The sequence below is a fragment of the Hypanus sabinus genome, chromosome 21 (assembly GCF_030144855.1).
Source record: "Hypanus sabinus isolate sHypSab1 chromosome 21, sHypSab1.hap1, whole genome shotgun sequence".
Classification (NCBI taxonomy): Eukaryota; Metazoa; Chordata; class Chondrichthyes; order Myliobatiformes; family Dasyatidae; genus Hypanus; species Hypanus sabinus.
This window is the reverse complement of record NC_082726.1, coordinates 41,272,368-41,290,622: the sequence shown is the minus strand read 5'-3', so window position 1 is coordinate 41,290,622 and position 18,255 is coordinate 41,272,368. Positions and strand designations below refer to the sequence as shown.

General features: G+C 39.9%; 1 protein-coding gene across 1 annotated transcript in view; it reads right to left on the bottom strand.

Moving 5' to 3' along the window:
- Positions 1-18,255, bottom strand: part of LOC132378988 (wings apart-like protein homolog) — a 183,902-nt gene that overhangs the window by 49,064 nt on the left and 116,583 nt on the right. Inside the window, exons 8-12 of the mRNA XM_059946406.1 lie at positions 15,763-15,874; positions 13,136-13,360; positions 10,402-10,513; positions 6,755-6,852; positions 2,068-2,144 (exon numbers count right to left, since the gene is read on the bottom strand). Coding sequence (XP_059802389.1) covers positions 2,068-2,144; positions 6,755-6,852; positions 10,402-10,513; positions 13,136-13,360; positions 15,763-15,874 — 624 coding nt within the window. The remainder of the gene's footprint in view (positions 1-2,067; positions 2,145-6,754; positions 6,853-10,401; positions 10,514-13,135; positions 13,361-15,762; positions 15,875-18,255) is intronic.

Below are 18,255 nucleotides of genomic sequence, written 5' to 3'. Positions count from 1 at the left end.
GAGAGGGTGCAGAATAGATTTACCAGAATGGTTCCATAGATATAATATGATAGACATAGAAAGACTAGGTAAAATTAGGCTATTTTTCATTGCAGCAAAGGAACTGGCAGATTGCTTAATCACGAATGGTTTTAACGGAGTGGCAGAAAGGTCAGCAATAGATTTAAGGTGAAGAGCAAACAAACCATGGGGGAGGTCTTCAACTCTAAATGTTAACCATTTTCTTTCCACAAAGTTCTGCCTTTCCAGAATTTTCTGCCCATTTCGTATATACAGATTCAGCACTTCGCTCAATTTCACAGTTGTGAATTTTTAATCAACATATGGAGCTGTGATTTGAAACACACTATCCTAAAAAGTAATGGCAGCAGGTTCAATAGCAAATTTCAAAGAGAATTAGATACCTATGAAAGAAAAAACACTTGCATGATGATGAAATTAATTGGATATCTACACCCAAGAGCCAACACTGACTCAATGGGATGAATAGCTTCCTCCTGCATGTAAAATTAAAGCAGAGAAGTGCATAGGTGAATAAAGTTGGTAGGGTCACCTTCGCCTGACCTCTGTATGGTGCACAATCTGTAATGAATTGAGATTGTGTTGGGTGCCCTTACAGAAATATTGTAATTCACAGAACAGTACAGCACAGAAACAGGCTCCCAGGCCCACAATGCTGTGCAGAACTAATTAAATGCTTAACTAAATTAGTCCCATCTGCCTACAAAAATTCATTCTCTACATTTTCCTATGCCTATTCATTTCTATTATATTTGCCTCCACTACCACCCCTGGGAGTGCATTTCAGGCATCCACCGCTGCTTAAAAACAACTTGCCCTGCACATCTCCTTTGAACTTACCCCCTCTAATTCATCATTGACATTTCAGCCCTCAGTAAAAGATACCCACTGGCTACTCTAACTGTACCTCTCAATCTTACAAACTTCTATGAGGTCATTGCCACTCAAGAGAAAACTTGGCTTGTCCAACTTCTCATAGCACACCCTTCAGTCCAGGCAGCATCTTAGTAAGTCTGTTCTGCACCTTCTCCATAGCCTCCACATCCTTCAACCAACGGAGCGACCAGAAATGAATGCAATACTCCAGATGTGGCTCAACCCAGAGTTTTATAAAGATGCCTCATAACTTCTTGACTCTTGAATTCAATGCCTTAATTAATAAAGGCAAGCATGCCATACAACTTCTTTATCACCCTGTTAACCACGCCACCATTTTCAGAGCAGAATGAACTTGGATTTCAAGATCCCTCTGTACAGACAGATCTGAAGTGCTGGGTGCATGTCCTGAAAATAGTTATGATGAGGTTATACACTTTAACAAAGAGCATTTCTCTTCAACTTGTATCAATGATTCAGGAATGGTTTCTTCCCCTCTGCCATTAGATTTCTGAATGAACACTGAACCCATGGAAACTAACTCACTATTTTTTTTGGCACTACTTATTTACTTTCAACATTATTTATGCATTTATTAGTTTTTGTTATTATGCATTACAACGTACTGCTGCTGTATAATAAAAAATTCACAACATATACCGGTGATATTAAACCGTTTCAACTAAAGCTAGTTGTCCACTGTCTTTCATACCTAGTACTACTGACCAGCCGAAACTTTGAACAGTAAGCATCGCACTTCACAGGCTAAAAGCAAAGTTATTTCCTACTTCTCCTCCTCCTCCCCTGTCCTCCAATAAAATATCCCATTTCAGGGTTTCAGAGAGGTGGATTCTAAAAACTTCCATTCAAATACTGCGCAGATTTCTCAGGCTCTTCAAGTAAAACATTGGGAGTCAAAAGAAGTACGTACTTTTTTGGCAATATTTGATTACATCTGCAGCACTGATGGAAAATGAAAACTAAGTACACCTTCAGATGATCTAAGAAGTGAGGATGGAGAATACTTGGACCTAGGTACAGACAATTATCTCATACGTCTCACCAGAGTTTATTTATAATACAACCTCACATAACCATAAGATGAAAGCACCGAGGTAAACCTCACCTTTTGCCCAAACACATCAAGGGTTTCTTCCATCACACACTTACCTGGCAGAAGAGATGATGAGCTGGGAGTCTTTGTACGCTATAAGATAACCCTGGTTTTCTGGATTGTGAACTGTGACCTGTTTCAAAATATAAATTAGTAAGTAAGTAAGTACATTTACCTTGATGGTACCATCAAACTTTTGGATGGAAGTCAAGACATCCATATTGGCAAATACCCTATAGACCACGAGTTCAATCTCAGTATTCAACATGTAAATCAAGGAAAATGCAACACTTTGTAACAGAGATTGACAACTCAGTCACTTAATGTATGTGGCATTTCAGCTCCCACTGTATAGAGAGCCTATGAAGTATATTTTTACAGAAACATTGTCTCTCATTGCTTCTGTACTAATCACGATGGGAAAGCCATCATTTTTAACTCAGAACCCTAAATGGGATTGTAAATCTACTGATATAACATAGCAAGCCATTTGAAAAAACCCAATCCAAACATCTCATCCATTGTCCTACTACTAGGCTGAAGTGCTGTAACGAAATATCAGACTTCATGGTGACATGCTCAGTCAAGAGAAACAGATTGTAGTCCACAAGGCCAGGGCCACTTTTGACCTGAAAAAGGCCAGCACAATTGAAACTGTACAGCTCACTGACCTCAGAACTGAAGCTTGGATTTAGGAAAATATAGGTGGATGACTGATAGAGTGCAGCATGCATCTCCACTATGGTTGGGACAGAGCTGGTGGCATTTATGACAAATGAGACACCCCATAAAGCTCAAAATCAATTTTCCTTTGTAATATTTTCAAGGAAGTACAGAAAGTGGACAGTACAGATAATTAAGGACTGAACAGAAACAAATGAGGGCTTTAGATTCCTTGGGATATTAGCAGGGTTATTGAGGGAGCTGGAGCCAGTAGAGATCAGCCACATTGAAACTAAATGGAATTGAAATTAAGTTTCAGTCGGAAGATATGGTCATGGAGGGAGGGGAAAGGTGAAGGAAAAGGAATGGAATAGATATTGTGCTTTTACATGGCATCAAAGAAAACACAGATGCAAAGGTGGTCTGAAATAGCATTGCGGAAACAGAATGGCTTTAGACTTAACAAAAAGACAGTACAGTTGGGTGCAGTGTAAGTATAGATGCACAAAACAATAAATAAGATTAATGAACTGCAGGCACAATTAACTATATGAATTATGATGTAGCAATAGCAAAGATCTGGTCACAGGAACATAGAAAGACTAAATTCAATGAATAGAAAGGCTACAGTAAAACACATTTGCAAGGAAACTTCAGATGTGTGATGTAGATTTGTGATACTGGGCAGCTTCAAGTAGGCTAAGGAGATGGATTGTTCAGCAAGCTTTTTCTTATGTTTTGGAAACAATGAGGAATGACAGATTGGAGATTTTGGTCCCGAGGGACAAAAATATCAAATGGAACGAATATCAGAGCAGGTACATTTAAGAAACAATGATCAGATAATGGAAAATAGTATTGATCACCAAGATATACAGCAACCAGAGAAGGGATCGATACAAAGTGATAAGAGCGATCTGGTGGAATAAATTGGAATTAAAGACTGGCAAGAAAAGTAGTTAACTCAGAAGGTCTCCACTAGATCATTTCCCAAGAGGGAGACAAAGTGGGTATTTGTACTCCCTGGATATCTGAGGAGACAGAAGTAAAAGCAATAAGTGTTTGACAGATGATGAGTTAATAGCCAGACCTATCAGAAAACATGTTTAGAAGTCAACAAGACAATACTAGATTAATAGGCAGAGCATCTGAGGTATCCAAAACAAAAAAAACACCATAAAAGCATGGAGATAGGAAAAGAGGAGTGATGTGACCAAACAGAGACAAAAAAAAAAAATCATAGAAGCAGAGGGCATGATGAGTTAAAAACTACGAGTAGATAAATCATCTAGTCAATAGAAAGCAATTCAGCTGAGTGTGGAAATTTCATTAGTACTGGCCATAACCTTATCAAACATCTGATAGTACAATGTTGATGGCTAGAGACTGGGGAATTGCAAATACTTGCTCAAAACAAGAAGGGTGCAAGAATAAACTCATCATGATAGTCCAGGCAGCTTCATTCAATGGAAGTACCTTCAGCAATGATCATGAGGGACAGAATTAACAGTCAGATGGACAACTCTAGATTGATTCGAGATAACTCAGATTAAAGAAGAACTGAGGAGTAAAGTTCAGTTGAATGTGTGCACATTTCTTTCAAAAAAGTGTAGAGTAGTGGTTATCAAAATGCTTTATAATACCAGCAATCTGTGTTCAATTCTCGTCTGCCAGGAGTTTGTATGTTCTCTCCTGTGACAGTGTGGGTTTCCTCTGGGTGTTTCGGTTTCCTCTCGTACCGGTGGAAGGTTAATTGATCCTTGTAAATTGTGCCGCAATTAGGCTAGGATTAAATTGGGGGATTACTGGGCAGCATGGCTTGAAGGGCCAGAAGAGGCTATTCCATGTTGTATGCCAATAAATATTTGAAGGATTACCTCAGGAGTAAAACCCACAGAATAAAAATGGCTATTGTAGCACGGAAAGAGAATTAGCTCAGTGACAAAAAAAACAGCAATGAGACAGCTATTTTTCAGATGAACATAGTGACGTTCCTCAGTTTTGGTACTAGGACCAGCAATTTTCTTAGGCTATAACATGATTTGCAGTTGGATGCAAGGGACATAATTTTCAACTTAGATGAAAATAATTTGAAATATAGCATACTTTGAGAGGTATACAAAATTTTGAGGGTATAGAATAGATGAATCCCTGCAAGCTTTTCCCCCTAAGGTTAGGTGAGACTAAAGGTAGAGGTCATAGGTTTAGCATGAAAGCTGAAATAATTATGGAGAATCTAAGGGGGTTTTATTTCACTTAGTATGAGTGTGGAATGAGCTGCCAGTGGAAATGACAGTTGCAGGTTTAATTATAACATTTGGAGGAGCTTGGCTAGGTACATGAATGGGAGGTATGGGGGCTATGGTCCTGGTGAGGGTAGATCGGATGGCAGAAAGCCAGGCCTGCATAGACTGCAAGGCTCAAAGGGCCTTTTACTGTGCTATAGTGTTCTATGACTCTAATGGATGTGAACACGTATGGGCTTCATGGGATTAAAAAGGCCATGTGGCTGCTGAAAACACAACACAGAAACTTGCCCTTTGAGTCATCTAGTCTGTGCTGAAAATTAAACAGAAAAATGTGAAGTATTTAATAATATGGAAGGAGGAGAAATTATGTAACTTGAAAGGTATAATCCCACACAGTGTAAAAAAGAACACAAACAATCTGAGAATATAAATACAAATGGAATGGCAGATTGAGAAAGGCATGAAATACAAGAACAATGAATTTAGTGAACTATTATAAACACTAGATCGGTGTAAAATGGGGTGCAGAGTCCAGTTCTAGGTGTTACGGATTCAGCAACAATAAATATATAAGTGAGGCAGGGATTCTTATAACAAATAAAACATTTATTAAATACTGAAAAACAAACCCCCAAAAAGTAAACAAACGACTAACGCAACCGGAAATCAGCTGCTGTGCAGCAGCTTAAACAGTTCTTAAAACGATGTTGCAAAACAGTTCTTCAAAGTAGTACTGCAAAAGTTCAAAATGCTTACAGTCTATTAAAGGAGAGACTTTTTAGACACTTTAAATTCTCTTTCACGTCGTGTTGCTGCGGTTCCCAGTCGAACTATACTTTTCCCGGAGAATTTACGAAGATGAAAATGAAACGGCTTAAAGGCACTGACCTTTCCTTGACAAAACTGTACCCAACTCTTTCTGTTATTATTTGCAGGGGTTACCATGGACACAGCCAACAAATTCCTTCCAAATGAGGATCAAACAAGGTTGAACCTGTTTCACAGTCGAAATCGACTTTCCTCGATCTTTTAACTCCTGAACTTCGATCTTCACTCTCCACTGATTTTTAACTGGCAGTATTATAAAGAAACTGCTGGCAATGACCTTTTAAACTTAAGGCATTAAATAAAACTCCACCTTTCAACCAAAATGTGTCATAATATTGGACCACGCAGTGGCATGGATCAAAACGGCAAATCCAGCCACGAACTGCCCCTCCTCCCAGGGAGGGGTCCTCCTTTTATACCCTGTAAAAAAAACTGTCACATGACCTCTACTGGTGGGAAAATGACGTCACTCCACCATCACAAGACCACTACTTTAAGTCCAGTATAGCTTCAACACCACTGTCACGTGACAAGTACAAGATACCCACGGGTACATAACATAGGCACCTCACTTTTGACAAGATGACTGCTTTTAATGATGTGAACAGATGAAGAAAAACTTTATGTAATGCGAGCAGCACTTTAGGGACAGTAGTACAGGTGGATTTAGTCTGAGTGTTCGAAGGAAAACCGGGTTAAAATTTGAAGAGAGAAAGGTCAGTGGGTAAGTGGGACGAGACAGCTTGCTGCTGCTGAGAACTGGCATGGATGTGCCAAATTATCTCTTCCTATGTTGAAAGCCTTTTTTTCTGTGAACGCTTACATCAGAAAGGAGTATAAATGGAGCCCCTGTGTACCAATTACAGTACAGACAAGGAATTGATATTTAGTGATGCTGTTTACATATTTGGAAGAAACATTCCTCTATTCTGTCAAACACTGTTGAGTGTTATGCTCAAAATACAAATTAAAAATGGATGCTGTGCATCAATGTCACACTTACACTTTCCAACACACGTAAACAGCGCTCTGCGCCCCATAATGATGCAACCAGTTTGTCCTCCTCTTCATTTTCACTTAACTGATCCACACATTCTTTTACTGTTAAAGCAGAATAAGAATTAACTTGGTTAGGTTTAACTTGTTCTCCTCTCAAACTAATGGAACAATAAAGTAACTGATCAAGAAACTGAGCCCCAACCCCAGAAAAATGACCCAAATGAAAATTAGTCTAAAATCCCCACTGGGAAGGTAAAAGGCACACGATGACAGATCACAAATTCCCGGTGTTTCAAAATCTACTGAACTGTCAAGTATAGATCCCTTCATAGAATTAAAAAGTTCAATTTTTTTGCAATAAATCCAACTCATAATTCTTCAGAAAGAAACAAGAACAGATCCAAAAATATTAATTTTATTTCACTGATTACCTTAATAAAGAGGTATGGGAAGCCAGGACTCCCAGAAATAGGGCTCTTCAAATGAGCCCAAGATCAGGTTGGGAGACCTGAAGCAGCTCTCCACTTCACCATAAGGCTGCTCCTCAAGACCAGAACCACCTTTACTATAGGGTCCCCTCACCCCAAACTTCAAATGGGTGTCCGTTTGATGATTTCTTCTGTCCACCCCTAACCATTCTTTGGAGATATTCTGTTTGCTCATTGATATCAAAGATCCAGAAAACATCTGGACTAACTACCACCCAAACACGATGGGAGACCTGAAGCACACACCTGTCCACTAGGACATTAAAGACTGCTTCATGCTACCAATGACATTATATACTGGTCACTCGGGACAATGAAGCTGAACTCTTCGGTGACTAATCCAGAGTTGTGTGCTGCCAAGGAACTAAGAGCCATTGTTTAGCTGTGAAATGACAAGACCATAGGACTGTAAGATATAGGGGCAGAATTAGGCCAATTGGTCCATCAAGTTTACTCTGCCATTTCATCATGGCAGATCCAATTTTCCACTCAGGCCCAATCTCTTGCCTTCTCCTCATATCCCTTCATGCCCTGACCATCATGAATCTATGAACCTCTGCCTTAAATATACATAAGACTTTGTCTCCACAGCTGCCTGTGGCAAGGAGTTCCACAGATTCACTACTCTCTTGCTAAAGCAATTCCTCCTCATCTCGGTTCTAAAAGGACGCATCTTTATTCTGAGACCGTGTCCTCTGCTCTTAGACTCTCCCACCATTGGAGACATCATCTTCGCTCTAAGGCTTTTCACCGTTTGAAAGGTTTCAATGAGGTCACTCCTCATTCTTCTGAACTCTAGTGAATTCAGCTATTAAAACACTCTTCATGTGACAAGCCATTCAATCATTTTCAGAAATGATGAAGGCAATCATCCAGCATGCAGATATGCCTAACAGCACTAACTCAGATGCACACATCTATAAGGAGGAATAGCCAGCTGTTCCCGATATACTCTACTGCACAGTGTATTATACTCATGCATGGACAGGCAGCCGCTATAGCCAGATGCTGGATGTTCAACTATTATTGTTCAAATTGTGTGGGCGATTCCAACAATACACCATGTTTAGTACTTAACTAAAATGGAAGTCTCAACGGAACAATAATGTCTGGAGCTACCAAGCTATAGAAATAGTAAATTGATCCATCACTAAATTGATGAAGAAAAGCAGAAAAGGCTGGAAATTTTCAGGCCACAACTGTTGACAGAAACAGAATTTATACTGAAGCTGATGATCTTGCTCAATGGTGTCTTTCTTCATAGATGCTGTGAACCTGTGACTATTTCCAGCATTTTCTCTTTATGTTGCAGATTTCTAGTATCTGCAGATAATTGCCTTTTAATTTTAAAATGTGAACATCCCTAAACAGGAAAAGGATATTGATGAAAATTCAAAAGCTTAATTACTGCTAAAGAGTTCAAACAACAGCATACACTGTGAAATAGTGCCTACTTGATTATAACAGATACCACAAACCAGCTTCAAAACTTGGACATTAGTATACAGTTACAAGAAAGTTTGTGAGCCCTTTGCAATACCTGGTTTTCTGTATTAATTACTCATGAAATGTGGTCGAACTTCATTTAATTCACAATAACAAACAATCTGCCTAAACTAATATAACACAAACAATTGTACTTCTCATCAATATTGAGCACACCATTTAAACAATCACAGTCTAGGTTCGAAATGGTATGTGGACCTCTGGGGTAATGCCTTCTACAAAAGCTATTTGGAGCCAGGTGTTCCAATAATGAGATGAGATTGGAGGTGTGGATTGTAATATATTCAATATTGATAAGAAGCAGTACAATTGCTTGTGTTATTAGTTTAGGCAGATTGTGTTTGACTGTTATTGTTACTTGGGATGAAAATCAGACCACATTTTATAAGTCCTGCCCTATAAAAAAAAACAAAGTCAGATTACTGACAGAGCCAGCTCTTCTCAAGAAAGATCTGTGTATGTCCACCATGCCTCCATCAAAACAACTTTCAAAGAACCTTCGAAGAATTGCAGAGAAGCCTCAAGCTGGAAAAGGCTTCAAAAGCACCTGAGTGTTCATCAGTCCAGTTAGAGAAATTTGCTACAAATGGAGGAAATTCAGTACTGCTACTACTCTCCCTAGAAGAGGGTGTCCTACAAAGATCACACCAAGAGCGCAATGTGCAATGCTGAAGGAGGTGAAAAATAACCCAAGGGTAACAGCAAAAGACTGCAGAAATCTCTAGAACTTGTTCAAGTCTTTGATTATGTGTCCACTATAAGAAAAACACTGAAAAAGAATGGCGTTCATGGAAGGACACCACGGAGGAAACCACTGCTCTCTAAAAAAAACATTGCTGGGAAGGCAGAAATGCAGACCACTATGTTTGGAGGAAAAAGGGCACTACACACCAACACCAAAACCTCATCCCATCTGTGAAGTATGGTGGAAGGAGTATCATGATTTGGGGTTGCCTTGCTGCCTCACAGACTGGACGGCTTGCAAATTGTTGAGGAACAGTGAATTCAAAATTGTATCAAGACATTTTACAGGAGAATGCCAGGGTAGCGGTCTATCACCTGAAGCTTAATAGAAGTTGGATGATGCAACAAGACAATGATCCAAAACATTAGTAAATCAACAACAGATTGGTTTAAAAAGAAGAAACTTTGTGCTTTGGAATAGCGAAGTCAGAGTCCAGACCTTAACCTAATTGGGATGCTGTGAGATGACTTGAAGAGGGTTGTTCATGCAAGGTGTCCCAGAAATATTGATGAACTGAAACTGTTTTGTATGGAGAAATGGTCTAAAATTCCTCCTCACCATTGTGCAAGTCTGATCAACAGCTCCAGGAAACATTTAGTGAAGGTTATTGTTGTTAAAGGAGGTTCTACCAGCTATTAAATACAAGGGTTCACATACATTTTCCAGCCTGAACTATGAATGATTAAACAATGTGTTCAATAAGGACATGAAAAGTATAATTTTTGTCTGGTATTAGTTGTCAGATTTTGTTTGTCTATTATTGTGAAGCAGATGAAGATCAAACCATATTTTATGAGTAATTAATGCAGAAAACCAAGTAACTGCAAAGGGTTCACAAACTTCTTGCAACTGTGTAACGATTGCACAAACATAATAATATTCCCTCTAACTGTACACTGTGTAGGCATGTACCTTTATCTACAATATGGTCCAATCCTCCCAGGAGTCTCAATTCCTCTTTAAACCAGTCTCCTGCTCGTTTGGATGTGAGGGAGAGCAGTGTCTCCATTGCCAAGTGTCCCGTCTATCCAAAATAAAACAGAATTAGATCTAAAAGGAAGAAAGGCACATCTCATTCCTGTAAGCACTTTAATTGTCTCTGGTCTCACAGAATAATGTAATATTCTGTTGGACAATACAAGCAGTAGACATTAATCAGACATCATCCATAATGAAAGCAGACAGAAATGTGTCCTTTCTCCCCCTCCCAGATCATATGAGAGTATGATAGCCATGGAAATGAACAATGATCATTTGAAGTCCAACATTAATTGAGCCTCGTCACTTGACCTTCCTTGCCGGTAAATGGTTAAGGAAATCTTGATTTTGGACTACCTTTCCCCGTCTTTGCCATGTACTGCTGTAGTTTGCATTGTTTAACCCCATAAACCTCGATGATTACTGGTAGCACTGAAATACTGAAAATGCCAGTGAGCTAGAATGCATAAAGCTAGCTAGCAGTAGCACCATGCACCCAGAATACAAACCTGTCATTTTCCAATGGAATTGTACAAGTTTATCTGTCATTTGTAATTGGATAATTAACAGTCATGGTTTAAAGATTTGGAATATAAATGCTCAATGAATGTACTGAAATTCCTGATTTAATGATGGTGAAGCAGACAACCTAACCAATTAAATGGTGGCATGAATAACTGCAACTATCCAGTTCAAATGACCATATAACCATATAACAATCACAGCACGGAAACAGGCCATCTCGGCCCTCCTAGTCTGTGCCGAACTCTTACTCTCACCTAGTCCCACCTACCCGCACTCAGCCCATAACCCTCCACTCCTTTCCTGTCCATATACCTATCCAATTTTACCTTAAATGACACAACTGAACTGGCCTCTACTACTTCTACAGGAAGCTCATTCCACACAGCTATCACTCTCTGAGTAAAGAAATACCCCCTCGTGTTTCCCTTAAACTTCTGCCCCCTAACTCTCAAATCATGTCCTCTCGTTTGAATCTCCCCTACTCTCAATGGAAACAGCCTATTCACGTCAACTCTATCCATCCCTCTCAAAATTTTAAATACCTCGATCAAATCCCTCCTCAACCTTCTATGCTCCAATGAATAGAGACCTAACTTGTTCAACCTTTCTCTGTAACTTAAGTGCTGAAACCCAGGTAACATCCTAGTAAATCGTCTCTGCACTCTCTCTAATTTATTGATATCTTTCCTATAATTCGGTGACCAGAACTGCACACAATATTCTAAATTTGGCCTTACCAATGCCTTGAACAATTTTAACATTACATTCCAACTTCCGTACTCAATGCTTTGATTCATAAAGGCCAGCGTTCCAAAAGCCTTCTTCACCACCCTATCTACATGAGACTCCACCTTCAGGGAAGGGGAGTTCCTCAAAATGCCAAGGGGATGTTCTTCAAAAGAACATGATAGGTAGAGTTAAAGAAAAGGGAGAGATGAGGAGGGAGGTGGTATAGAAGAAATTCTGTTTCAAAAATGAACGTGGAATCACAGAAAGGCTGCATCTCTTGAACAGTTGCACATTCCCACAACTTAAGATTGGCGACAGCTGAACTCTGTCTCCTGTCGCTCTTTCCTCCCCTAGCTGTTCTGCATTCTTGTAATCTTTCATCTGTAACTTTCACCATTCCTTCTCTCATGAATAGCTTCCTCCTCCAACCCATATGCATCCTGTGGGACCCTCCTCCTCTATGTCAATTAACTTCTTCCATAACACACTCTCTTTAAAAGGTCCAACTAATAGCCTCTCTACCCTTATTCACCAGACATTTCAAACACACCACTCTCCTCCTCTTTCCATGATACGCATCCTCTCCTTCTCCCTCCACCCTCCTCTCTGCTGGCAAGCTCGACTTCCCCCTCCACCCACCATTCACAAGGTGACCCCAGCAACTTCAAGTGCCAACTGTCAGCCAACCTTGGCAACAAGTGCGGAATGCCCACTTTGATTAACTGATGTTTTGTCAAGAAACTTTTGTGTAAATGGTCTTCCAAGATAACAGCATACAGTGAAAAAGGAGACAAATGCAACTGTATCTTCTGTCCATTCCCAAATGCTCTGAGTCACAAATGGGCCAGACAAAGCAGTTTTCATACCAATTAGGATAACAGCATGAAATTTTAGAGCTACCCAGTATCTTTTGTTATGCTGACATTGTTATCAATGAGAATCTCTTCACAGAATTCCAGATTGCTGAATGATTTTATATCCACAGCTGACTTGGTGAGATTATCCCCTGGATTACGACTATAGTAATTTAACAGCCTTGTTATCACTGTGCTGCTTTAACAAAAAAATTCATGGACTTGCCATAATGTTGCATTAGTTGGGCTTTGCTGCAATGCTCCTGTCTGACTCTCAACAGCAAAACTCAAATGGTAACCAGAAGAATAGAGAAGTTTGTAAAAAGTCAAGGTGGGTCATTATATTCACTTGTATGTTACTAACTTGGTCGGCAGCAACTCAGCATTGGCTGAGCTGAGTCAAGAATATGAGCAAATACTAGATGACAAAGAAATTACGATCTAGCAGTTATCTACAGCAACACTTTGACTTCAGGAAGTAACAAATAAGCTACTGGATGTAAAGAAAGCACTTCCCTTAAACTGTGAATAAAGATACATACAAAGGTGTTTTGTCTTACCGTGATATTCTCTAAGTCCAGATGCCTGTTGTGAACAGTTTCACAGAGCTTGCGGATTTTCTCTTTTATCTTTTTCATTTCTTTCTCATTCAGTTGACGCGAGCATGGGTCCTGATCTAATTCTAGGAGGCGAATCATCAAGTCCAGACTGGCTCGATCCAAGTCCATGTTCAGTCGGTCTCGGCTCAGGATGTACATTAGTGCGGCCGTGCAAAGAGCTAGATTCTGACAATTCAATGCAAAATCTGTGAGAGATACTCAAAACAATGGGAACACACTTTAAAAAGTAGAACATTGAACAAGTACACCAAACTCTCACCAGGGCTGGATTCCCAATGAACAACAACAAAGACAGTGACATTTCTGAGACCTCTGGCAGTACCACTAAGACTGCCAACTACATACAGTGTTTAACTTCCGCATGGATATCAATATATATGCTTGCAAGATGAAACATACAAGCACTCTGGACTCTGGCTCGAGTCACAAGCCTATTCATGTTCCCAACCTCTGGAATTCTTGAACCTAGCCACACTCTCAGCCTATACTTTGGACCCTGGTTCAAGATGCAAACCTACTCAAGTTCTTGATCCTGACCCCAATTACACACGACTAGTGATGTTTGACTATCTGCCAGCACAAGATATCCCTGTAATCACTGTCAAATAGGATTCGTCAGACTCCATAGGAAAGGGCTCTGAAAGAACTCACCATAATTACCAATGTTCCCAGTAATGCGTGGCAGACTTTGCCAGTATATGGATTTGTGGACAGCAAGTCAATGGATAGAGTATGCTGTTTCATATTCAGTATTACTATATATATTCAATTATGTTACTATATATATTCAATTATGTAGCATGACAATGAAGAAGTGAATTTGGGTATGTGTACATTTTGATGTACATTATTTTTTAAATCGAAGTCAGAAATCTGTAAAATGAAGGGGCAAGCATACCGCAGAGTTTCCAGATGAGGAGCGGAGGACCTGAACATCAGAGAAAAAGTAATTCCATCCTCCCAATCAGGAGAAAGAGCAAGCTGTTTAGTTAGGAGCAGAAACCCATCAAAGGATTTTGACATTAAGTAAAAAGGAAAATCATTACAGATGCAATTCAATATTATCCACTTAGATCAGAGTGAACTTTCAGAATGATGGGACAATGGGAGCCACCAAGGAACAGAGAGATGGGGGCATCCAGGTGCAGAAATCATCAGCTGTGATCATTCATCCACTGTTCCCATGCTTAATGGCATACACTGGTTTAAGGATTAAAATAACATGAACACCACCAATCATTGTTATCAGAGAGGATGTACAGAAGCCTGAAGACACTGTTACGTCCGTGGCCCCCTCCTTTTTGAGAATCGCAAGATCACTATTAAGTCTGTTCAGGAGACCCAGGAAATGAGAGAAAGACATGCAGAATCCACAAAGAGTTTGGAATGTGTCCTGGCCTCCGAAAGGCAGAACCATTGATAATGGCTATTGTCTCGGAGACGGAATTGTGTATTGAATACTGTACGATTCATCGAAGCCCCCAGGCAATGAACCGGGGGGGCGGGGGGGTGTTGGTGGAGGGATTGCATCATCCCAACCTGATTGACATCTGAGACCCTGTGAGTCAGGATAAAAGAGGGTCTGGGGAACAGTCCCTACAGACGCACCAGAAGAAATGCTAGAATTCCTGTAACAACGTAATAGCGAAAGCTGGTGGAAAGCCCACATGCGTCCTTTTCCATTTGCCTCGGAATTGGTGGGGCCTTTACCACTGAAGCACGGCTTTAGCTAACCACAAAGGGGAAATCAGTCCCCCAATGACTCTCGAAGGATTGACATCATAAAAGGAATGGGCAAGTTAAACCTCCGTCTTTCTCTCCAACCAAAAAGCTGCAGCTTGAATGAACTTGAGTGACTTTTATATTTCCATCAGACAATATATTATCCCCTAGTTAAAGATAGAGCTATTTCTTATTATTATTATACCCGCGCTTTTAGATTTAGTATTGATGACGTATATTATCTGTATGTTTGCATTGATATTATTTTTGTGTATTTTTATCAATAAATACTGTTAAAAATAGTACCATCAGACTTCAAAGGACCTCTCTATCTTTGCTGGTAAGTGACCCAGTTATGGGCTACATAACAACACATACTCAGTGTTTTAGGAACAGCTCCATCCCCTCCACCAACAGATTTCTGAACAATGAACCCATGAACACTACCTCACTGTTTTTGCACATATACATGTGCATGTACTACATGCCAGTGATAATAAATCTGATGCTAAACATTTAATTGAAGAATACTTTGTGTCTGAACTCTATACTATTCAACACTCCAAATCATCTCACCTACAGATTGTTGTGCTCTTCCAGTTCTACTTATTATGCCTGCCACTGATTTTAATTACTTCACCACTGCCAGCCACATCTCAGCTGTCAAAGCTATAAGGTCCAGCATTCTCTTTTTTAGATCTCTCCTGCCTTCTCGGTTCATAAGCCCATCTAATTAGCTAATAATGTAAATTCAAGTCGAATACTTGCATACTTTGGAACTTAAATGATGTGCCACAAAAATTGTCATTGATAGACACTTCCTCTAAATATTGAGAAGATTTTACCTGGTTCTTTTGTGCATCATCCAGTGTCTTGAAGACCATGGCTACCATCCCATGAGCTCTTAGGTGCATTCGGAAACTGGGCATGGCACACTTGGTGGCCAAGCTGATAATACTGAAAGAGAAAGCAAATGCAAGACTTAAAGGGAAGTATGAACCTTCTCAGGAGCAAAAAACTGAGATGCTGAAATCTAAGACAAAAACAGAAAACCCTGTAAGTACTCCACACTTCAAGCAGCACCTGTGAAAAGATAAATTGACTCAGTGTTTCAGAGTCTTAGTCACAAATGGGCCCAGACAAAGAATAGTTCCTTAAACTTACACTGGGCACTCTGAAGGCTGAAAACAGATCAAAGTAGGAGTGAGAGGAAGAATTAAAGTAAACGGCAAATAGAATCTCTCTTGCAAAGGAGTAACCTAATTCCCTTTTTGGTTTCTCCAATGCTGAGACCACAGTTAGTATATTACATCTGGTGCTCAATTGTTTCAACAAATAAACTATTTTATTTCTTTCCGACATCAAATATTGCAAAATCCAACAGTTCCTGAATTGCAGTTCTCCTTGAGATCCTTCTATCGCTTCACTGTATTTTGATCCATTCTCCTTATAGTCACACCCCATTACGTTTTCATCACCTCTTCCTCTTTTCAAGCACAGTCCTCAGAAGAGGCTTGACCTCATGCCCCAATGTCACCATCTGACATGCCACTGAGTGCTGTCACCATGCCATTTCTTTCACTTGAAGTCCTCACTCTGGATTGAAGACCTTATCTCCTGTCTCCAGACTTCACAATCCAATTGTCTTTTTATCCTCCCTTTGTTGATTCATCATTAAATGCAGATGTTATTTTGTTTATCTCAACTATTCTCCTGCCAGTGTTTTATTCCATCTCCCACCCCAAACTAGGAAAAATCTGCTCACCACAAGCAGTGCTGTGGTAGTTTGATTCACCAGCATCTTTCACAGAAGTATCAGCTCAGACACTTCCTCATAAAGGCCACAACTTACTGAACACAAGATTATTGATCAACCTCACTTCATCTGTAGATCAACATCTGACAATCTCAAACTGCCTGTTTTCCCCCTCCCCTGTGGGAGAGGAAATTGCAGCCGTCCACAATTAGGATGATCCTGGTTGACCCACTATTTCAGCCTACATTTACCCCACAAAACTTATTTCTTCTTTCATTAAAATATTCTACCTTCCCTTGTCCTGCCTCTTCCCACCTACATCCATGATACCGCTTGGATAGTTTCCAGATGCTGACCTACTAACTTTTACCATGTATATAATTCTATATCATCTCATTCAAGGGGAGTTAAGGCCCCTTCACTTCCTTCTTCAACAGAGGCCCAACCAGTCCCCTTCTATTGCCATTTTTATTCACCCACTGAATTCTCTCTTATAAGAACCTCACCTTGAACTTGACTCATTTGCACCAAGATAAAAAGTACAGCCTTGTGAACTATTGTGGGCCCCAAGTTGTGCATCCCTCTTCAGAAACAATCCTTGTTTCTGTTCTATTAAACAGCCCTCTCTTTACTCCATTATATTGCAAAGTGTCTTGACATTGCTTCCTACACACCCAGAATGTGAAATTTCATTAATTTTCGTAGTAATACCCATCCTACTGGTTTTCACATGGATAATACACATGTGCAATTTCCCTTTGATTTATCAACATACATTTTGGTAAATAGGCTCATGACTAATACCCATTATAAGTCAGCTGAGTCCCACAGCTGTCCATCTTGCTTTCTGTAAGCCTATGCTTCAACTCTTTTATCTCCCCTAATATTCACTTGGAAGAAGACAAACCATATTGTACTTGACCGCAGAATGCTACAACATCCATGGATTCAGAGTCTTGGACTATATTTTACTGATATCTGTGCTATATGTACCTTGAGCTATGTATGACTGTTGATACTGTATTTTGCATCTTGGCCCTAGTATAATGCTGTTTCATTTGGTTGCATTCATGGGTCTTCATACATGGTTGAATGACAATTAAACTTGATCTTGAACTTTGCCATATCTGCTCCAATGACGAGAGTTCCCATGGCAGCGATTTTAAGATGTCTTCTTTTTCCTTAACTGAAACTTCATCTCTACTACAGTTGACATCTCTGTATTCATTTCCTGCTCTCACCCCTCTCCTACAATTCGCACAACTGGATTTCCTTGCCCTCTCCATTTGATGGCATCCCAACCCATTTTATTCCCTTCCTTCTTTCAGCATCAAGGGGACTGTTCCATATCAATCCATTACTCCCTTTTCCCAGTACCTCCAAATGCAACCATTGGAGAAATAACATTTGCTCTTTAAACCTCTTCCTCTCCAACCATCCAAGAGCCCAAACAGTCCATCAAGAAGAGGCAAAACATTTGCACCTTTTCCAATTAAGTGTATATCACAGAGTTATACAGCTATACAGCCTTTCAGCTCAACTCTCATATCAACTAGCCGAGTTAATCCCATTTTCCTGAATT